Below are 22,353 nucleotides of genomic sequence, written 5' to 3'. Positions count from 1 at the left end.
GCCAGCCACTCCACTCCCAGAGATTCCCAGTGCCACCCATGCCACTCTCAGGGACTCTCAGTGCCACCCATGTCACTCCCAGGACTCCCAGTGCCATTCCTGCCACTCTCAGGGATTCCCAGTGCCACCCATGCCACTCTCAGGGATTCCCAGTGCCACCCATGCCACTCTCAGGGATTCCCAGTGCCACCCATGCCACTCCCAGTGCCACCCACTCCCCCTCCAGGGACTCCCAGTGCCACCCATGCCACTCTCAGGGACTCTCAGTGCCACTCTCAAGGTTTCCCAGTGCCACCCACTGCACTCCCAGGGACTCCCAGTGCCACCCATGGCATTCTCAGGGATTCCCAGCACCACCCACTGCACTCCCAGTGCCACCCATGCCACACTCAGGGACTCCCAGTGCCACCCACTGCAGTCCCAGGAACTCCTAGTGCCATCCATGGCATTCTCAGGGTTTCCCAGTGCCACCCACTCCATTCCCAGGGACTCCCAGTGCCACCCACGCCACTCCCAGTGATTCCCAGTGCCACTCTCAGGGATTCCCAGTGCCACCCATGGCAGTGCCCAGCCATGGATCCTGCCCAGAGCCCCCCCCATGGCTCTGCAGGGTCCCCAGGGGTTTCCTGCTGCCCAGACCCTGTGTGGAACCCATCAGCCCAGAGAATTCCAGAATGATGCCCCCTCCTCATCCAGCCTTTCCTGGGATCTGGGATCCACGCCAGCCCCAGCCCAGGGAACCCCAGGAGGAGGGAGGTTAAAAACCTTCACAGACTCCCCCTGTTTATCCAGCAGGAGCAGAATTCCCCCTTTTTGGGGTTTTATATAATTTTTTTTACACATCTCCTGGTGAAATTCCTCCACAAAGCTGATTTTGGGGTTGGGTTTTTCAGAAGAGAAATCCTAAACTAACATTTGGGGTTTGGTCTTTAATGAGTGAAAATAAACCCAAAGTGAGTTGGAGAATTTTTTAAATTCCTCTCCAAGCCCTGAACACTCCCAGGGGACCCCAAAAGTCCCTGTGTGGAGGGAAACCAGAACTCAGGAATCATGGAATGGTTTGGGGTGGAGGGGACCTCAAAGGTCACCCAGTGCCACCCCTGCCATGGCAGGGCCACCTGCCCCTGTCCCGGGTGGCACCAAGGCCCAAGCTCCATCCTGGCCCTGGGCACTGCACCCCGATGTCCCCTTGGCCAGGGGAAGCCATGCCCTGGCTCCTGTCCCCCGTGTCCCCAAGGTTTGGCCACACGATTTGGGGACATGCAGCCCCAAAATGAGGCCAGCCAGGCAGGAGGGGACACTGTGGCACCACTGGGATGTCCCAGCAATTCCCATGGAATCGTGGGGTGCCTTAAGGTGAAAGCTCCTCAGGGAGCATGGAGGCCAGGCACGCCCAGCCCTGGCAATGCCACCACTCGGGATGTCCCCAAATGCCACATGCCCAGGGCTGCTCAATGCCCCAGGGATGAGGAATTGGGCTGGAGGAGCTTTTTCCATGAAGGAATTTTCCCAAAAATGCAACCCAGAGCTGGCACATTCTGTGGGAATGACAGATCCTCTGAACACACACACACACACAGAGCTCTGAGCCAGGATCTGCTGGAGAAGATGGGAGGAAAAGCAGAGAAAAGGAGGAGGGAGAATTCTCATCTTTGTCATTGTGCACGTGGGAAAGGGGTCACAGGGAGCTGGTTAGCAAAGGGTTAATCCTGAACGGGCACCGGGGATCCCACCCGGAAACCGGAAACCGGATGGGAGCGTGGATTGGGATGGGCTGGAATTCATGGAATGAAATTCACTGAAATTCACTGAAATTCACTGAAATACATGGAATAAAATCCATTGAAATTCACTGAAATTCATTGAAATTCACTGAAATACATGGAATAAAATTCATTGAAATTCACTGAAATTCATTGAGATTCATGGAATAAAATTCATTAAAATTCACTAAAATTCATTGAATTCATTGAAATTCATGGAATAAAATTCATTAAAATTGACTGAAATTCACTGAAATTCACTGAAATACATGGAATAAAATCCATTGAAATTCACTGAAATACATGGAATAAAATTCATTGAAATTCACTGAAATTCATTGAGATTCATGGAATAAAATTCATTAAAATTCACTAAAATTCATGGAATAAAATTCATTAAAATTCACTGTAATTCACTGAAATTCACTGAATAAAATTCATTAAAATTCATGGAATAAAATTCCTTAAAATTCATTAAAATTCATTGAAATTCATGGAATAAAATTCCTTAAAATTCATTAAAATTCACTGAAATTCATGGAATAAAATTCATTAAAATTCACTGAAATTCACTGAAATTCACTGAATAAAATTCATTGAAATTCATGGAATAAAATTCCTTAAAATTCATTAAAATTCACTGAAATTCATGGAATAAAATTCATTAAAATTCACTGAAATTCACTGAATAAAATTCATTAAAATTCATGAAATTCGCTGAAATTCATTAAATTAACTCATAAGAAATTGGTGTTTAAATTCATTGAAATTCATTGAATAAAATTCATTAAAATTCACTAAAATTCACAGAAATTCATTGAATTAATTGAATAAAATTCATTCAAATTCACTGAAATTCATTAAATTCATTGAAATTCATTGGAATTCACTGAAATTCATTGAAATTCATGGAATAAAATTCATTAAAATTGACTGAAATTAATTGAGATTCATGGAATAAAATTCATTGAAATTGACTGAAATTCACTGAAATTCATAGAATAAAATTCATTAAAATTCACTAAAATTCATGGAATAAAATTCATTGAAATTCACTGAAATTCATTGAGATTCATGGAATAAAATTCATTGAAATTCACTGAAACTCACTGAAATTCTTGGAATAAAATTCATTGAAATTCACTGAAATTCATTGAGATTCATTAAAATTCACTGTAATTGACTGAAATTCATTGAGATTCATGGAATAAACTTCATTAAAATTGACTGAAATTCACGGAATAAAATTCATTAAAATTCACTGAAATTCACTGAAATTCATTGAGATTCACTGAATAAAATTCATTGAAATTCACTGAAATTCACTGAAATACATGGAATAAAATTCATTGAAATTCACTGAAATTCATGAAATTCGCTGAAATTCATTAAATTAATTCATAAGAAATTGGTGTTTAAATTCATTGAAATTCATTGAATAAAATTCACTGAAATTCACTGAAATTCATTGAATTAATTGAATAAAATTCATTGAAATTCATTGAATAAAATTCATTGAAATTCATTAAATTCACTGAAATTCATTGAATAAAATTCATTGAAATTCACTGAAATTCATTGAATAAAATTCATTAAAATTCATTGAAATTCCTTGAAATTCATTAAATTCCTTTAAATTCCTTGAAATTCACTGAAATTCATTGAATAAAATTCATTAAAATTCACTGAAATTAATTGAATAAAATTCATTGAATTCATTAATTGAATAAAATTCCATGAAATTCACTGAAATCCATCCATAAAAAATTGGTGTTTAAATTCATTGAAATACATGAAATTCATTGAAATTCACTGAAATTCACTGAAATTAATTCCTAAGAAATTGGTGTTTAAATTCACTGAAATTCATTGAATTCATTGAAACTCACTGAAATTAATTTATAAGAAATTGGTGTTTAAACTCACTGAAACTCATTAAATTAATTCAAAATAAATTGGTGTTTAAATTCACTGAAATTCATTCAATCCACTGAAATTCCTTCAATGCATTCATACAAAATTGCTGTTTACATTCACTGACCAATGAGATTTAGTACAAAATCCCAGAATAAAGGGATTTTTCCCCTTTCCAACACCATCAAACCAACACTGATCCTACCCAGCCACAAAATTCACCCCAGAAGCACAAACCAGCGCTGATTATTGCCCAGGCACAACAAACCCATTCCAGCCAAAAAATAAAAACAACAACTTAACTCTGCTCCCTCTCACCCTGTCCCTGCTGCACAGAACCACAAGGGGGGTTTTCCTGAATTTTCCCAATTTTTTCCTGATTTTTCCCGATTTTTTTCCCAATTTTTTCCTGATTTTTCCCGATTTTTTCCTGATTTTTTCCTGATTTTCCCTGATTTTTTCCCCGATTTTCCCCCCGTTTTTTTCTGACTTTTTCCTGATTTTTCCCAATTTTTCCCCTGATTTTGCCCCGTTTTTTTTTCCCAATTTTCCAGATCTTTTTTCTGATTTTTCCCCCATTTTTTCCCCAATTTTTTTCCAATTTTTTCCTGATTTTTTTCGACTTTTTCCTGATTTTTCCCGATTTTTCTTCCAATTTTTTTCCGATTTTTCCCAATTTTCCCCGATCTTTTTCCCCCGATTTTTTTCCCGGTTTTTCCCGATGTTTTTCCTGGTTTTTTCTCGATTTTTTTCCCAGTTTTTTCCCGATTTTCTTTTCTGATTTTCCCCGAATTTTTTCTGACTTTTTCCCGATTTTTTCCCCGATTTTGCCCCGTTTTTTTTCCAAATTTTCCCGATATTTTCCTGATTTTTCCCTCATTTTTCCCCTGATTTTTTCTGATTTTTTCCCGATTTTTACCTGATTTTTTTCCCCAATTTTCCCCGATTTTTTATCCAATTTTTTCCCCAATTTTTTCCAAATTCTTCCCAATTTCTTCCCATTTCTTTCCCGTATTTTTCCCTGATTTTTTCCCGATTTTCCCTGATTTTTTCCCGATTTTTTCCCCGATTTTGCCCCGGTTTTTTTCCAAATTTTCCCGATATTTTCCCGATTTTTCCCTGATTTTTCCCCCGATTTTTTCTGACTTTTTTCCCAAGCTTTTCCTGATTTGTTTCCCTTTTTTCCCGATTTTCCCCGATTTTTTCCAATTTTTTCCTGATTTTTTCCAATTTTCCCCGATCTTTTTCCCTTTTTCCCCAATTTTTTTCCGATTTTTCCCAATCTTTTTCCCATTTTTTCCCCGATTTTCCCCCGATTTTTTCCTGATTTTTTCCGATCTTTTCCCGATTTTCCCCCCATTTTCCCCTTTTTACCCAATTTTTTCCCGATTTTCCCCGATTTTTTCCCGATCTTTTCCCCCAATTTTTTCCCAATTTTTCCATTTTTTTCCCGATTTTCCCCGATTTTTCCCTGATTTTTTTTCCTATTTTTCCCGATTTCCCCTGCTTTTCCCCGCTTTTTTCCCCAATTTTTCCCCGCTTTTCCCCCAATTTTCCCGATTTTCCCCTGATATTTTTTCCTATTTTTTCCCGATTTTTCCCGCTTTTTTTCCCCTGGTTTTTTCCTGATTTTTTCCTGATTTTCTTCCGATTTTTTTCCAATTTTTCCCAATTTCCCCCGATTTTTTCCCGATTTTTTCCTGATTTTTCCCGATCTTTTCCCCGATTTTCCCCAATTTTTTCCCCAATTTTTCCGATTTTTTCCCGATTTTCCCCTCGATTTTTCCCTGATATTTTTTTCCTATTTTTTCCTGAATTTTCCCCCGATTTTTTTTCTATTTTTCCCCAATTTTCCCCGATTTTCCCTCGATTTTCCCCCGATATTTTTTCCCTATTTTTCCTGATTTTTCCCCGATTTTTCCCCGATATTTTCCCCGATCTTTTTTCCCCAATCTTTTTCCCCCGGTTTTTCCCCGGTTTTTCCTGTTCTTTCTCGATTTTTCCCCAGTTTTTTCCCGAATTTTCTCCGATTTTTTTCCCGATTTTTTTCCTGATTTTTCCCCGATTTTTCCGATTTTTTCCCTGATTTTCCCCGATTTTTTTCCCGATTTATGTTTCCCCCGATTTTTTCCCAATTTTTCCCCGATTTTTTTTTTTTTTCTGATTTTTCCCGGGTTTTTTTTTCCGGTTTTTTCCTGATTTTTCGCAATTTTTCCCTTTTTTTTTCCGATTTTTTTCCGATTTTTTCCTGATTTTTCCCGATCTTTTCCCCGATTTTCCCCAATTTTTTCCCCAATTTTTCCGATTTTTTCCCGATTTTCCCCTCGATTTTTCCCTGATATTTTTTTCCTATTTTTTCCTGAATTTTCCCCCGATTTTTTTTCTATTTTTCCCCAATTTTCCCCAATTTTCCCCGATTTTCCCCCGATTTTCCCCCGATATTTTTTCCCTATTTTTCCTGATTTTTCCCCGATTTTTCCCCGATATTTTTCCCCGATTTTTTCCCGATTTTCCCCGATATTTTCCCCGATCTTTTTTCCCCGGTTTTTCCTGTTCTTTCTCGATTTTTCCCCAGTTTTTTCCCGATTTTTCTCCGATTTTTTTCCCGATTTTTTTCCTGATTTTTCCCCGATTTTTCCGATTTTTTCCCTGATTTTCCCCGATTTTTTTCCCGATTTATGTTTCCCCCGATTTTTTCCCAATTTTTCCCCGATTTTTTTTTTTTCTGATTTTTCCCGGTTTTTTTTTTTTTCCGGTTTTTTCCTGATTTTTCGCAATTTTTCCCTTTTTTTTTCCAATTTTTTTCCGATTTTTTCCTGATTTTTTCCCAATTTCCCCCCAATTTTCCCGATATTTTCCCCGATTTGTTCCCAATTTTTTTCCCGATTTTTCCTGATTTTCCCGATTTTTCCCCCCAATTTTTCCCTATTTTTTCCTGATTTTTCCCCGATTTTTCCCCGATATTTTTTCCCGATATTTCCCCGATTGTTCCCCCAATTTTCCCCAATTTTTTTCCCCAATTCCTCCCCCTCTCGGAGCTCCATCGGGCGCTAGGACCCACCCGCCGCTGGAGCCTGCGCCCTGCTCGGCTGCACCGCGGCACCGCAGCCCCCGCAGCCTCCCCCCCTCCCTTCCTCCTCCTCCTCCTCCTCCTCCTCCTCCCCCCGTCCTTCCCCGTCCTCCCGGCTCAATCCCGGCGCATTCCCGGTGATTTCCCGCCTGGGATCGACGCTGGTGGCCCGGACAGCAGCGCCGGACACGGCGGGAGCTCAGCGGGACCGCCCCGGCCGCGGGTACGGGCAGGGCCCGGGGGATTTGGGAGCGCGGGGAACGGGAGGGACGGAGGCGCCCGGGAGTGCTCGGAGCAGAAACTGCGGCGTTTGCAGCCCCTCAGAGCCCCTCGGATCCGCTCCGAGCAATTGCGGGATTGCAACTCTGCGGCCTCGCTCTGGAAGGAATTCCTGAGCTCCCGAGGAGGGTGGGGAATGAGGGAATGGAGAGGGGGGAATAACCAGGGGAAGGGATTCCAGAATGCATGAACACCAATCCAGCAAACTTCAATCCATGAAAAACCCCAAACTAATCCATCGGAACCCCATTCATTCACAAAACCCCAAACTAATCCATCAAAACCTCATTCCATCAAAAAAAACCCAAACTAATCCATCAAACCCTCATTCCTTCCAAAACCCCATTCCTTCAAAAAAACCCCAAACTAATCCATCAAACCCTCATTCCTTCCAAAACCCCATTCCTTCAAAAAAACCCCATTCCTAAAACATACCCCATTCCTTCCAAAAAAACCCCATTTCTTCAAAAAAACCCATTGCTTCAAAAAACCCCATTCCTTCCAAAAACCCAATCCATCAAAAAACCCCATTCCTTTAAAAAACCCCATTGCTTCAAAAAAACCCATTCCTTCAAAACCCCATTCCTTAAAAAAACCTCATTCCTTCAAAACCCCATTCCTTCAAAAAAACCAAACTAATCCATCAAAAAAAACCCATTCCTAAAAAACACCCCATTTTTTCCAAAAACCCAATCCATCAAAAAAAACCCAAACTAATCCATCAAAACCTCATTCCATCAAAAAACCCCATTCTGTCAAAAAACACCATTCCTTCAAAACCCTCATTCCTTCCAAAACCCCATTGCTTCAAAAAACCCCATCCCTTAAAAAAAACCCATTCCTTCCAAAAACCCCATTCCTTCAAGAAACCCCATTCTGTCAAAAAACCCCATTCCTTCAAAAAAACCCAAAACTAATCCATCAAAACCTCATTCCATCAAAAACCCATTCATTCAAAAAACCCACTGCTTCAAAACCCCATTCCTTCCAAAAACCCCATTCCATCAAAAAACCCAAACTAATCCATCAAAACCTCATTCCATCAAAAAACCCCATTCCTTAAAAAAACCCCATTCCTTAAAAAAACCCCATTCCTTCAAGACCCCACTCCCTCCAGAAAACCCAATCCCTTAAAACCCCATTTCCTCAAAAAAGCCCAAACCAACAAAAACCCATTCCATCAAAAAAACCCTCATTTCATGCAAAAACCCCATTCTATCAAAACCCCATTTCCTCAAAACCCCCAATCCATCAAAATCCTATTCCTTCCAAAAAGCCCCATTCTATCTAAACCCCATTTTTTCATAAAAACTTCATTCCATCAAAACCCCAATCTCTGCAAAAAAACCCAATCCACCACAAAACCCCAATCCATCAAAAAAACCCAATTCATAAAAACTCCATTCCCTCAAAAAACCCCAATCCATCCAAAAAAACCATAATCCCTCAAAAAACCCCAATGCATCAAAACCTCATTCATAAAACCTCCAATCCCTCCTAAAAACCCCATTCTATCAAAACCCCATTTCCTCCAAAAGAGCCAATTCATCAAAACCCCAATCCCTCAAAAAAACCATAAACCCTCAAAAAAACCCCAATCCATTAAAACCCCATTCCCTCAAAAACCAAAAAAACCCAATCCCTCAAAACCCCATTTCCTCAAAAAAAAACCCAATCTCTCAAAAAAAATCCCAATTCATCAAAATCCCTATCCATCAAAATCCCCATCCCTCAAAAAAACTCCAATCCCTCAAAACCCTATTTCCTCAAAAAACCCCAATCCATCCAAAAAAACCCAATCCTCAAAACCCCAATCTCTGCAAAAAAACCCCAATCCATCAAAAAAACCCCAATTCATTAAAACCCCAATCCCTCCTAAAAACCCAATTCATCAAAACCCCATTTCCTCCAAAACAGCCAATTCATCAAAACCCCAATCCATCCAAACCCCAATCCCTCAAGAAAAACCCCCAATTACTCAAAACCCCATTTCCTCAAAAACCCCAATCCATCAAAACCCCAAACCCTCCAAAAAACCCCTTTCTATCAAAAAAACCCCAATCCCTCAAAACCCCATTTCCTCAAAAAAACCCCAAAACAATCCCTCAAAAAAATCCCAATCCATCAAAACCCCAATCCATCCACAAAACCCATAATCCCTCAAAAAAACCCCATTCTATCAAAACCCTATTCCCTCAAAAGACCCCAATCTATCAAAACCCCAATCTCTGCAAAAAAAAACCAATCCACCAAAAAACCCCAATTCATTAAAACCCCATTCCCTCAAAACCCAAAAACCCCCAAACTGTCAAAAAAACCCAATCTATCAAAATCCTATTACCTCCAAAAAACCCCAATCTATCAAAATCCCAATCCCTCCTCAAAACCCCATTCATCAAAACCCCATTTCCTCCAAAAAACCCAAACCCTCCAAAAAAACCCCAATCCATCCAAACCCCATTTCCTCAAAAAACCCAATCCTTCAAAACCCCATTCATAAAACCTCCAATCCCTCCTAAAAACCCCATTCTATCAAAAACCCAATCCCTCCAAAAAATCCCAATCCATTAAAACCCCATTCCCTCAAAAACCAAAAACCCCAATTAATCAAAACCCCAATCCCTCAAAAAAAACCTAATTCATCAAAACCCCATTTCCTCAAAAAACCCAATTCATCAAAACCCCAATCCCTCCAAAAAAACCCCTTTCTATCAAAAAACCCCAATCCCTCAAAACCCCATTTCCTCAAAAAAACCCCAAAACAATCCCTCAAAAAAATCCCAATCCATCAAAACCCCAATCCATCCACAAAACCCATAATCCCTCAAAAAAACCCCATTCTATCAAAACCCCAATCCCTCAACAAAACCCCAATCCCTCAAAAAAATCCCAATCCCTCAAAAAAATCCCAATTAATCAAAATCCCAATTCCTCCAAAAAACCCCAATCCATCAAACCTCAGCATCCAGAGCTCCTTGAAATCCCATAAAATTCCTCATTTCCCCTTTTTAAATGCCCTAAATGATGAAATCTCCGGTTTAACCCCAAAAACATCTGGGAACTCCGGGTTTGGGAATTTGGGAATTCTGGGAATTCCCAGTGGGAATTTGGGAATTTGAGAATTCCAGGTGGGAATTTGGGAATTCTGTGAATTTGGGAATTCTCGGTGGGAATTTGGGAATTCCTGGAGGGAATTTGGGAATTCCTGGTGGGAATTTTGGGAATTCCTGGTGGGAATTTGGAAATTCTGGGAATTTCCAGTGGGAATTTGGGAATTCCTGGAGGGAATTCCAGGTGGGAATTTGGGAATTCCGGTGGGAATTTAGGAATTTGGGAACTCCCGGTGGGAATTTAGGAATTCTGGGGATTCCTGGTGGGAATTTGGGAATTCTGGGGATTCCTGGTGGGAATTCGGGAATTTGGGAACTCCTGGTGGGAATTTGGGAACTCCTGGAGGGAATTTGGGAATTCCCGGTGGGAATTTGGGAATTCTCAGTGGGAATTTGGGAATTCCCAGTGGGAATTTGGGAATTCTGGGAATTTCCAGTGGGAATTTGGGAATTCTGGGAATTCCAGGTGGGAATTTGGGAATTTCCGGTGGGAATTTGGGAATTCTGGGATTCCCTGCGCACTCTGGAGTGAGGATCAGCAAAGGCCCTGCCTGCATTCCCTGTATCAATTAACGATTGCTAATTAATTACTGATAGCCGGTTAATGAGGGCGGGCACACAACGCCCACCATTTCCGGGGCCAGCAGTGGGAATTTGGGAATTTGGGAATTTCCGGTGGGAATTTGGGAATTCTGGGATTCCCTGAGCACTCTGGAGTGAGGATCAGCAAAGGCCCTGCCTGCATTCCCTGTATCAATTAACGATTGCTAATTAATTACTGATGGCGGGTTAATGAGGGCGGGCACACAAACCCCCACCATTTCCGGGGCCAGCAGTGGGAATTTGCCCATGGCCGCCCTTAATGAGCCGGCCCCAATTAGCGCAGCTGTTAATGACCCTCGGCCTGAGGCCTTCCCACCTCGCCAGCCCCAAACTGAAATCCCGAGGGGGAAACGGCGCCCCCGGCCCATCAGAGACCCCTCCCAGGAGCCTAAACCACCCTAAATACCCCAAATGGCCCTGAATCCCCTCAAAACAGCCCCAAATCCCCACTATATGCCCCAAAATGGCCCTGTATCCCCTCTAAACAGCCCTAAACCACCCTAAATGCCCCAAAATGGCCCTAAATTCCCCCTCAATGCCCCAAAACAGCCCCAAATGCCCCCTAAATCCTCCAAAATTGCCCTCAATCCCCCCTAAATGCCCCAAAATGTCCCTAAATCTCCACTAAACGCCACAAAATGTCCCCAAATCCCCACTAAATGTCCCTAAATCCCCACTAAATGCCCCAAAACGTCCCTGAATCCCCCCTAGATGCCCCCAAATATCCCTAAATCTCCTCTCAATGCCCCAAAATATTCCTGAATCCCCACTAAACATCCTTAAATAACCCCAAAACATCACTAAATGCCCCCAAACAGTCCTAAATGCCCCTAAATCCCCCCTAGATGCCCCAAAATGTCCCTAAATCCCCACCAAATGCCCCCAAAATGTCCCTAAATGCCCCAAAATGTCCCTAAATCCCCACTAAACATCCTTAAATACCCCCAAAACCTCACTAAATGCCCCCAAACAGCCCTAAATGCCCACTAAACATCCCTAAATCCCCTCAGAACATCCCTAAATGTGCCCTAAGCACCCCTAAACTGCCCCTAAACATCCCTAAATGTCCCCAGAACAGACCTAAATGCGCCAAAACAGCCCTAAATAACCCCAAACCAGCCTTAAATGCCCCTTAAATACCCCTGCAGACCCCCCCAACCCCAAAATGCCCCTAAAAAAAACCTAAATCCCTTTCAAATACTCCTAAATGCCCCAAAAACAGCCCTAAATGCCCCTCAAACATTCCTAAACCCCCTCCAAACACCCCTAAATCCCCCTAAAACCCTTCCAGCCTCTCTCAGAACCTCAAAAAGGCCCCAAACACCCCTAAGTCCTCCCTAAACATCCCTAAATACCCCTGCAGACCCTCCCACAACCCCAAAATGCCCCTAAAAATCCCTAAATGCCTCTGAAGATCCCCCCACAACCCCAAAATGACCCTAAAACCCCTGAATCCCCTCCAAACACCCCTTAACTCCTCCAAACATCCCGAAATATCCCTGCAGCCCCCTCCACAACACCAAGAACCCCGAAATCCCTTTCAAATACCCCTAAATGCCTTCAAACACCCCTAAATCCCCTCAAAGATCCATACAGACCCTCCCAGAACCCCTAAATGCCCTCAAACATCCCACAATCCCCCCAACGCCCCTAAATGACTCAACACACCCCTAAATCCTCCCCAAACACCCCCATAAAGCCCTAAATAACCCCAAAAAAGCCCTAAACGCCCCCAAACACCCCCATAAACTGCTCACAGCCCCTAAATATCCCCCAGATCCACCCCCACACCCCTAAATCCCCCACATCAAGATCCCCAAAAACCCTTTTAGAGCCCCCTAAACCCCCAAACCGCCCCGGATCCACTCAAATCTCTCACGCATCACTCAAAAAACCCCTAAAGCTCCTCGAATACCCCTAAATCCCTCCCACAACCCCCTAAAAACCCCTTTAGCCGCACCCAGACCCTTGAAACCCCCTCAGATCCCCCTCAATCCCCTCACAACGAAGCACCCGCAGCCTCCCACCAGCACCGCCGGACCTCCCTGTGTCTCCCCCGCCCCAAATCCACATCTCCCGCCCCAAATCCCCATCCCCGCTCATTCCCGGCACGCTCCGGGAATCTCCGAACCCCTCAGGCCTCCCCCGGTACCTCCGGCCCGGCCGCTCCCGGTACCGTCGACCCCGCCCGGTCTCGAAGCCCCCGCGGGCTGCCCCGTGCCGTGCCTGACGCGTGGGGCCCCCCCCGCCATGCCCGTATGGGCGCGCTGGGAGTCAGGCACGACCTAGGGCAGCCCGCGAGGGCTGTAAGGGCGGAAGGGTCCTCAAGCTGTGCGCATGCGCAGTGCGCAAAGTGAAGGCAGCGAAAGTCATGGCGGGGCCAGGCCCGGGGAGGAGGATGAGGAGGAAAAGGAGAAGGAGGAGGAGAAAGCAACGCGACGGGACGGGGTCAGTCGGCTCTCGGTAAGTGCTCCCGGGCTGGCCAGGCTCGCCCGCAGTAATGGGGTGGTCGCGGGAGGTGTTGCCATGGGAACGGGGTGTTGATTCTGTGGGGTTTGGCTGGGGTTGGGTCCTGGTTGTGGTTCTGGTTGGGATTTTGGGATTTGGGGAGGGGACCGGGCAGAGGGGACCGCAAAGCGGGGGGGTCTCAAGGTCCCCGAGGATCCCCGAGGACAGGCTCGAGGAAGGGCCGATGGAAGGGGGGAATTTCCTCCCTTGGAATTTCCCTGCTGGACCCGATCCGGTCCCTCCGAGAAGGGTTTGGACCCATCCCCGGTGTCCCATCCCCGTGTCCTATTTCCAATATCCCATTCCCGGTGTCCCATTCCAATGTCACGTCCCCGTGTCCCATTTCCAATGTCCCATCCCATATCCCATCCCCCGTGTCCCATCCCCGGTGTCCCATCCCAATGTCTCCTCCTGCTGTCCCATCCCCAGTGTCCCAGCCTAATGTCCCCTCTTGGTGCCCCATCCCCAATGTCCCATCCTGGTGTCTCATCCCCAATGTCTCTTCCCGGTGTCCCATTCCAATGTCCCATCCCCAGTGTCCCGTCCCCGGTGTCCCATCCCAATGTCCCATTCCCGTGTCCCATCCCTAATGTCCCCTCCTGGTGTCCCATCCCAGTGTCCCCTCCCGGTGTCCCATTCCCAGTGTACCCATCCCCAATGTCCCATCCCATGTTCCGTTGCTGTCCGTGGGAGTTCCCGTTGGACTCTGCCCTGGTGACAGTGACGGTGGCACACGGCCCTGCCCTGGTGACAGTGACAGTGGCACACAGCCCTGCCCTGGTTACTCACCGTGCTCCCCTGTCCCAGAGCTCTCTCAGCTCCCTCTGCTGTTCCTCAGCTGCTTCCTGGAGGGACTTTCCCAGTTCCCAGGGGTCTCCTCCTGTCCCAGAGGGTCCTTTTCCAGTACCTGAGGTTCTTTCCCCATTTCCCAGGTTTTTCCCCATTTCCTGGGGCTCTTTCCCCATTTCCCAGTGTATTGTCTCATTTCCCAGGGTTTGTCTCATTTCCCGGGGTTTTTCCCATTTCCAGGGTTTTTTTCCCATTTTCCAGAGCTCTTTTCCCATTTCCCAGGGTCTTTTCCCATTTCCCAGGGTCTTTTCCCCATTTCCCGTTGGTTTTTTTTCCCCATTTCCCGTTTGGTTTTTTCCCCTGTCCCAGGGATGTCCTGGTGGCACGGTGCCCACAGTGACTGTCCCTGTCCCCATGCAGGGATGCCCCAGGGGCGGGCAGTGCCCACGATGGCTGTCCCTGACTGTCCCCGTGCAGGGATACCCTGGCAGCAGGCAGTGCCTGTGCCGGCTGTCCCTGACTGTCCCTGTCCCAGGGATGTCCTGGTGGCACAGTGGCTGTCCCTGACTGTCCCTATCCCTGTCCCAGAGATGCCCCAGGGGCGGGCAGTGCCCATGGTGGCTGTCCCTGACTGTCCCTGTCCCCATGCAGGGATGCCCCAGGGGCGGGCAGTGCCTGTGCTGGCTGTCCCTGTCCCAGGGATGTCCTGGTGGCACAGTGGCTGTCCCTGACTGTCCCTGTGCCCATGCAGGGATGCCCCAGCCCCAGGCCATGCCCATGGTGACTGTCCCTGACTGTCCCTGTCCCTCTGCCCATGCAGGGATGCCCCAGAGGTGGGCAGTGCCCACAGTGGCTGTCCCTGACTGTCCCTGTGCCCATGCAGGGATGCCCAGCACTGGGCCGTGCCCATGGTGACTGTCCCTGTCCCTGTGCCCATGCAGGGATGCCCCAGCGCCGGGCCGTGCCCACGCTGACCTCGCTGTGCCTGCAGAACCTGGCCCAGCACATGCAGAGCCTCTGGGCCAAGGACTACAGTGACAATTACCTGGACGAGTACGACTTCCGCTTCCTCGTGGGGCCTTTCAACGACCTGGGTGAGCTCTGGGGGTGCCCCGGGCCACTGGGACCCCCGGGGGGGTGGCAGGGGGTGTCCCCAGGCCTCGCTGACCCCGCTGTCCCCCCCAGCCTGCGGGCTGGTGCAGGAGCTGCTGCGGCTGCTGGGGACGAGCCGGCGGCTGTCGCGGGCAGCGCTGCACCTGCTGCTGCTGCCACACCTGCGCCAGCTCAGCCTGAGAGCCTGCCCTGCCCTGGCCAACAACGCCCTGGGGCACCTCATCGTGCTGCGCTGCCAGGTGGGCACGGGGCAGGGGCTGCGAGAGGGGCACGGCTGCTGTGGGTTAGGGGATGGGGCTGGGAGCGATGTCTGTGGGGTTGGGACAGCGAGGCTGGGTGGGAACCCCTCTAAGGGGATGGGAGAGTGGGACAGGGGTGCCCATTCTTTGTGGGGCTGGGGGTGCCCACCTTGCATGGGGTTAGGATGGATGGAGCTTGGGGTGGGTGCTCAGCATCCATGGGGCAGGGGGTGACAGCACTCTGGGAGTGCCGTGGTGTGTGGGGCAGGGGGAGTTAGGTTGGGTGTGACCCCCTCTAGGGGATGGGAGAGTGGGACAGGGGTGCTCATCCTCTGTGGGCCTGGGGGTGCCCATTTTCCATAGGGTAAGAAGGATAGAGCTTGGGATGGGTGCTCACCATCCATGGGGCAGGGGGTGACAGCACTCTGGGGGATCAGGGCTGTGGGGTAGGGGGAGTTAGGTTGGGTGTGACCACCCTCTAAGGGGATAGGAGAGTGTGCCTGGGGGTGCCCACCTTCCATGGGGTAAGGGGGATAGAATTTGGGATGGGTGCTCACCATCCATGGGGCAGGGGCTGACAACACTCTGGGAGTGCCATGGTGTGTGGGACAGGGGGAGTTAGGTTGGGTGTGACCCCCTCTAGGGGATAGAAGAGTGGGACTGGGGTGCCCATCCTTTGTGGGGCTGGGGGTGCCCACCTTGCATGGGGTTAGGGGATAGAGCTTGGGGTGCTCAGCATCCACGGGGCTGGGGGTGCCATCATCCATGGGCCCAAGGGTTGGCACAGGGGGAGCAGACAGAGCCTGCCCACCCTCTCTGAGTCTTGCAGGGGGTGAGAGTGGCATCCGTGCCCCCCTGGCCGCCCCCCTGAGGCTGTCCCCGTGTGGCTGCAGGGTCTGAGCGTGCTGGAGCTGGGCGGCTGCGGGCGGCTCTCGCCGTCCGTGCTGGTGGACCTGGCCGAGGGGCTGCCCCGCCTGAGCCGCCTGGGGCTGGCCCACACCCAGGCCAACCTCCAGGTGCTGTCGGCCGTGGGCTCCTGCTGCCGCCACCTGCGGGAGCTCGATGTCACCGGCTGCAGGAAGGTGACACCGCGCGCCCTGCGCCACCTGGCCTATGACCCTGCCGAGCAGAGCCCGGGCTGTCCCACACTCCGTGTGCTGCTGGCCCGCGACCTGGAGCACGCCGGGGACGGGGACGCGGTGGCTGCCGTGGCCTTCCTGCTGCTGGCCCTGCCGTGCCTGGAGGTGCTGGCACACGGTGCCCTGCCGGATGCCCTGCGGTTGCTGCACTCAGGGGAGCTGGGTGGCACCGAGGACTCCGAGGGATTCCCCTCGCTGGAGGAGCTGGCACGGGGCCGGGAGGCTGCAAAGGAGGGAGCCCCGCTCACGCTGCCCCTGCGGCAGCTGGAGGAGGTGGAGGAGGACGCCCTGAGCACCGTCCACGCCGTGTGTCCCCAGGCCCAGGAGGTCAGCGTGTGGCTTGGGGACAGTCCCGGCTCCTCAGGGCTCCGGGAGCTGCCGGGCTGGCGTCGCCTGTCCCGAGTGACGCTGGGCTGCTCCGGGCGGCACGGCCGGGCGCTGGCAGAGCTGCTGCCCCTGGCACAGGGCCTGGGCACCCGCCTGCGTGCCCTGACCCTGCACGGCTTCACCTGCCGGGACCCTCTCTCGCTGCCCGCCCTCCTCGCCGGCTGCCCCGGCCTGCAGAGCTTCAGCGCCGAGCTGGAAGTGCCACCGGACCCCCGCGCCCACCAGGAGCCCCCCGAGGAGGAGCCCCCCGGCCCGGCGCCACGCTGGGCCACCGACCTGCTGCCCCGGGGGCTGCCCCAGCTCCAGAGCTTCTCGCTGAGCCTGGCCGGGCCCGTTCCAGCCGCACACGGGCCGGTGCTGAGCTCCACGCTGGCCTCGGTGCTGTGCGGGGCCCCGCGGCTGCAGACCCTGCGCCTGCTGGCGCTGCCCTTCCCGCTGGACTCGGTGCTGGAGCCGGCGCTGCCGGGGCTGCGGGAGCTGCGGGAGCTGTCGCTGGCCGGGAGCCGCGTGTCCCCCGGCACCGTGTGGCAGCTGCTGGGCTCCGAGGGGCCCCTGCGGCGCCTGGAGCTGTCCCGCTGCCCCGACATCCACCGGCGCGACTACGACAGCTTCCTGCAGGAGGTGAGGAAGCAGCGCCTGGAGCTGGACATCACCTGGGAGTAGCGCCGGGGTTTTTAATAAAAGTGTCACAGTCACTGGCCGGTGCCGTGTTGTCCCCTCGGCAGCAGCCAGTGGAGTGGGGTGACATCAATGGGGTGACATCCTGGTGGCTCAGCCCTGCTCCGAGAGCCCCGTCAGCCGCTCCGATGCCTCCCAGAGCTTCCGTGCCAGCGCGGGGTCGCGGGCGGCCGCCGAGGGCAGCGCCAGCCGGCAGCTGCTGTCAAAATATTTCCCGGTGATGCCCTCGGCCTCCTCCGAGATGGCGCAGAAGATGGTGCTGGCAGCGCCCTGCTCGGCTGACTGTGGGGAAATGGGGGTGAGGAGAGGTCTGGCACCCCCCTCCCACCCTGCTGCCCCCAGGCTGGGCAGGACCCGACCCCGCTCACCTTCATCAAGGGGCGGAGGAGGACGAAGAGCGCCCGCACGGGCCAGCTGAAGTGGCGCATGATGCTGGTGCTCACCACGCCCGGGCTCAGCGCGTTGGCCGTCACCCCTGCCAGGCCGCACCGTCAGCAGGGTGGGCACCCCAGGGACCCCAAATCCCTCAGGGAGCAGCAGGAGCAGCCTCCAGCCTGACCACAGCCGGGGCTCTGCCACCCTTGGGGGGTCCCAGCGAGTCTCTCAGACCCCCCAGCTCTGCCAGCAGCCCCTGAGATCTGGCACAGGGAGTTGGCACAGGGGATGTCCCCAGGGTGCCACGGCCCAGCACCCACCTGTGCCCTGCAGGCGCCGTGCCAGCTCGGCGGTGAAGAGCACGTTCATCAGCTTGGTGCTGTTGTAGGCGGCGTCGTGCCCGCCCGGGCGCCGCTGCCCCGTCAGGTACCCGCCATCGGCCGTGCCCACGCTGTGCCGGAACGACGACACGTTCACCACCCGGGCGGGCGCCGAGGCCTTCAGCAGCTCTGTGCCAAGCAGGGCATTGGTGTTGCGGTGCCATGTCACGGTTTGCCTCAGAAACCCCGGGTTCCTCCCTGATAATTCCCTGCCAGCTGTGTCAGTCTCCTCTCCTTCCCCCTCCCAGCACTGTCAGTCAGTCCTGGCATTCCAGAGGGGCATCGAGTGATTGGGCAGATTCAAAAGATGCCCTCCACGCCCTGGGGGACATTGGGCCATCCAGGTGTCCTTTGTCCCTTAAAACCTCCTTCTTGGTGGCTCCTACCCTTTCCCTCCTCCCCTTCCTCAGGTAAAAGAGCAACCACGGGCTCAGGGAGTTCTGTTGGAGCTGTTGCTGAGTTCAGAGGCCTGTGGGCCACAATAAAGCTCTGGATCCAAACCCTCCATCAGAACCGACTCCTTTCCTTCACCATCCCCTTAAAGCTTCTCCACCAGAGGTAAACCTGAGGACCACCAGAATTCCTGCGTGCCTGGACTTGCCTCCAAGCACCCACTGCAACATCCAGCCAGCCAAAAAGTGTCCCTGGGGCGAAACACCACACATCCAGCCAGCCAAAAAGTGTCCCTGGGGCGAAACACCACACATCCAGCCAGCCAAAAAGTGTCCCTGGGGCGAAACACCACACATCCAGCCAGCCAAAAAGTGTCCCTGGGGTGAAAGACCACACATCCAGCCAGTCAAAAAGTGTCTCTGGGGTGAAACACCACAGTGCTGCCATTTGGTTTGTGCCAGACCATCCAAGGCACATCCCGTTTGCTATATTAGTAATTATACCAATAATTACCAATCATTCATTGGTAATTATACCAGGATAGGTGGTGAGCGAGGAGGAGTCCCCAGAGCCCCCCTGACTCCCCCAGCCCCTGCACTCACCCAGGAGGAGGTTGGTGAGCAGGAATGGGCCCAGGTAGTTGGTGGTGAAGGTTTGCTCCAGGCCTTCCGACGTGATGGCGAAGGGCAGCCCTGAAAGGAGGGTGGGTGTGGAAACCCAGGGCACACAGGGAATGTTTCTCTGTCTGCTCTGGGGTGCCCTGACCCCCAGGGCAGCACTGACTCTGACCCTCACTCATGGAGAAAGTTTCCCAGGCTTCAAGATAGACTGGAACCCACAAAAGTGTGAAATAGATTGTAGAGAGTAGTGCAGGTGTGTCACTTGGTGAGAAATTGAGGTTTTGGGATTTTTAGTATGTAGTGGATGGAAGCAAGATGGAGGGCACAGGGTGTCATCCTGGGCTTCTTCTTCATGCTTCTTCTCCCTTCTTCTCCATGGGTTTGGGTGGCATTTTGTAATTGGGCAGAAAAGTCTGCATTGGGATCAGTTATTGGGTTAAAAGGGAAAATAATCCAGGTGTCAGCTCTTAATTGGATGGTTTAGTCTTAAAAGACCTTGGAACAAGAGATTGTTGGCCATTTTGTGCCTTCTAATGAAAAGCTGCTGAACTCACAGTAGTGAGACTTTTACTGATAAGAAATAATAAACACTTGAGTCCAAACACAGAATCACAGAATAATCACAGAATGATGAGGTTGGAAGAGACCTCTAAGATCATTGAGTCCAACCTGTGCCCTCACACCTCAACCAGACTCTAGCCCCAAGTGCCATGGCCAGGCTTTTTTAAACACATCCAGAGATGGTGATTCTACCCCCTCCCTGGGAAGAGCATTCCAGTACTTTATTATGCTTTTGGTGAAAAATTTCTTCCTAATATCCAACCTACACCTTCCCTGACATAGCTTGGGACTGTGTCCTCTGGTTCTGTCAGAGACCGACCCCACCTGTCTGCAACCTCCCTCCAGGAAGGTGTAGAGAGCAATAAGGGCACCCCTGAGCCTCCTCTTCTCCAGGCTAAACAGCCCCAGCTCCTTCAAACGTTCCTCACAGAGTTTGTGTTCCAGCCCCTCACCAGCCTTGTGTTTGAGCATCTCAACGTCCTTCCCAAACTGAGGGGCCAGAACTGGACACAGCACTCGAGGCGTGCCCTCATCAGTGCCAAGTACAGGGGCAGAATGACCTCCCTGGGCACACAATTCTACAGGGGCAGAATGACCTCCCTGCTCCTGCTGGGCACACGCCATTCCTCAGGGGCAGAATGACCTCCCTGCTCCTGCTGGGCACACACCATTCCTCAGGGCAGAATGACCCCCCTGCTCCTGCTGGGGACACACCATTCTACAGGCACAGAATGACCTCCCTGCTCCTGCTGGGGACACCATTCCTCAGGCACAGAATGACCTCCCTGCTCCTGCTGGGCACACGCCATTCCTCAGGCACAGAATGACCTCCCTGCTCCTGCTGGGCACACACCATTCCTCAGGGCAGAATGACCTCCCTGCTCCTGCTGGTCTCACAATTCTACAGGGGCAGAATGACCTCCCTGCTCCTGCTGGGGACACCATTCCTCAGGCACAGAATGACCTCCCTGCTCCTGCTGGTCTCACAATTCCTCAGGCACAGAATGACCTCCCTGCTCCTGCTGGGGACACCATTCCTGATCCAGGCCAGGAACCATTGGCCTTCTTGGCCACCAGGGCACACTTCTGGCTCAAATTCCACCTGCTGTCGAGTAGCACCCCCAGGTCCCTTTCTGCCTGAACACTGGCCCCAGTTTGTAACATTGTAGGGGATTTTTGTGGCCAAAATGCAGAACTCTCACTTAGACTGATTGAACTCCACGCTGTTGCACTTTGCCCATCCATCCAACCCATCTGAGTCTCTCTGCAGAGCCCTCCTTCCTTCCAATAGATCAACACCAGCTTAGAATCAGAGTCTCCAATGCCTTCAATCCAGACGGACAAACCGACAGCTGGTACCCCCACAGCGGGGCAGTGCCGCGGGCATCGGGACAGGCTCTGGACCCCTCTTGTGGCCGGAGGGTTTTGCCCGGCACCTACCGGTGACTCCGGCGTTGTTGACCAGCACGTCCAGGCGCGGCTCCTCCCGCAGCACGGCGGCGGCGAAGGCTCGCACCGAGGCCAGCGAGCCGGTGTCCAGCAGCCTCAGCAGCACCGCCGGGTTCCCGGTGGCCGCCCGGATCTCCCGCACGGCCGCCTGGCCCCGCTCCCGGCTCCGGCACGCCAGGATGGTGCGGGCATTGCGCCGAGCCAGCTCCATGGCCACGCACTTGCCGATGCCTGCGGGACACGGAGGGGGTGTGGGCTGATCCCAGACAGGTCCCGCTGCTCCTTTGGGGCCCGTGCCCCCGCGTTTGGGCTGCCCCTGCCACGGCCAAAACCACCCAGCGGGAAATGGAGGGCGCTGGGGTGGGGATGGAGCACGGCACGCGTGGGGTCACTCGTCCCTGGGTGCGTGTGGACATGCCAGTCCCAGTCTGGGGGTCCCAGCATCTCCAGCAGTGGCAGGGGAACACAGCTGGGAGCGGTGACCCCATCCCTGGTGTGACATGGTGGCTGTGCTGGCCTTGTCCGTCAGTCATTAACAGTCCCGAGTTAAGGAAGGTGAGCAGAGGGCACCGGGAGCACACTGTGGGTGCCCAGGGATGGCCGCCAGCTTCTTCCGCAGCCAAAGCAGGGACTGGGGTCCCGGGCTGGCCAAGGGACACCCATGTCCCCTGCAGGCCACCCCGCAGCCATCGCGCCACCTCCCCCAGACGTGTCCCCGCCCTCCCTGCTCACCGCTGTTGGCTCCGGTGACAATCACTGTCTTGCCCGTCAGGTCAGTGGGACACTTGCGGGGGTCCCAGGGGCTCCTGCGGGTGGCCCGGAGCAGCAGGGCCAGCAGCAGGAGCAGGAGGAGCCACCACGGGGGGCTCAGAGCCCCCAGCAGCTCCATGGCCGGGCACGGGGTGGCGCTGGGGACAGAGGTCACAGCGGGACCTTTGCCCGGCCGGTGGCACGGCACGGCACGGCACGGCACGAGTCCCTCT

The 22,353-nt window shown here is 51.4% G+C and overlaps 3 protein-coding genes across 3 annotated transcripts in view; 1 reads left to right on the top strand and 2 right to left on the bottom strand.

Annotated features, from left to right (window-relative positions):
- The window catches only part of DCTN1 (dynactin subunit 1), a 66,627-nt gene extending 53,614 nt beyond the window's left edge, over positions 1–13,013 (bottom strand). Inside the window, exon 1 of the mRNA XM_071455864.1 lies at positions 12,892–13,013. The gene's annotated coding sequence lies outside the window, so the exon portion shown is untranslated. The remainder of the gene's footprint in view (positions 1–12,891) is intronic.
- LOC139604676 (uncharacterized) lies at positions 6,832–18,852 on the top strand. Its single transcript, XM_071455884.1, has 5 exons — positions 6,832–6,970; positions 13,085–13,202; positions 14,978–15,130; positions 15,222–15,388; positions 16,282–18,852. Exons 3-5 carry the CDS (start codon positions 14,980–14,982, stop codon positions 17,575–17,577), a joined length of 1,614 nt encoding a protein of 537 aa, XP_071311985.1. The 5' UTR covers positions 6,832–6,970; positions 13,085–13,202; positions 14,978–14,979; the 3' UTR covers positions 17,578–18,852.
- Positions 17,686–22,274, bottom strand: LOC139604689 (retinol dehydrogenase 13-like). Its single transcript, XM_071455902.1, has 6 exons — positions 22,103–22,274; positions 21,362–21,601; positions 19,343–19,432; positions 18,288–18,476; positions 17,961–18,067; positions 17,686–17,874 (listed from the first exon to the last, which is right to left on the bottom strand). Exons 1-6 carry the CDS (start codon positions 22,257–22,259, stop codon positions 17,686–17,688), a joined length of 972 nt encoding a protein of 323 aa, XP_071312003.1. The 5' UTR covers positions 22,260–22,274.
- Positions 22,275–22,353: the final 79 nt, after the last annotated feature.

Source organism: Agelaius tricolor, unplaced genomic scaffold (genome assembly GCF_023055355.1).
Source record: "Agelaius tricolor isolate 1412-34295 unplaced genomic scaffold, bAgeTri1.0.p SCAF_54, whole genome shotgun sequence".
In the NCBI taxonomy this organism is placed as follows: domain Eukaryota; kingdom Metazoa; phylum Chordata; class Aves; order Passeriformes; family Icteridae; genus Agelaius; species Agelaius tricolor.
This window is presented reverse-complemented; position numbering and strand designations above follow the sequence as displayed.

What these genes read in the sequence shown, in the direction of transcription:
- LOC139604689 (XM_071455902.1), bottom strand. Translation starts at nt 22,259, where the DNA reads ATGGAGCTGCTGGGGGCTCTGAGCCCCCCGTGGTGGCTCCTCCTGCTC. An exon ending in CAACAACGCCGGAGTCACCG is followed by an intron (nt 19,433 to 21,361) that starts GTAGGTGCCGGG and finishes CCCTCCTTTCAG; the next exon opens with GGCTGCCCTTCGCCATCACG. An exon ending in GCTCACCAACCTCCTCCTGG is followed by an intron (nt 18,477 to 19,342) that starts GTGAGTGCAGGG and finishes TGCTTGGCACAG; the next exon opens with AGCTGCTGAAGGCCTCGGCG.
- LOC139604676 (XM_071455884.1), top strand. Translation starts at nt 14,980, where the DNA reads ATGCCCCAGCGCCGGGCCGTGCCCACGCTGACCTCGCTGTGCCTGCAG. An exon ending in GGGGCCTTTCAACGACCTGG is followed by an intron (nt 15,131 to 15,221) that starts GTGAGCTCTGGG and finishes TGTCCCCCCCAG; the next exon opens with CCTGCGGGCTGGTGCAGGAG. An exon ending in TCATCGTGCTGCGCTGCCAG is followed by an intron (nt 15,389 to 16,281) that starts GTGGGCACGGGG and finishes GTGTGGCTGCAG; the next exon opens with GGTCTGAGCGTGCTGGAGCT.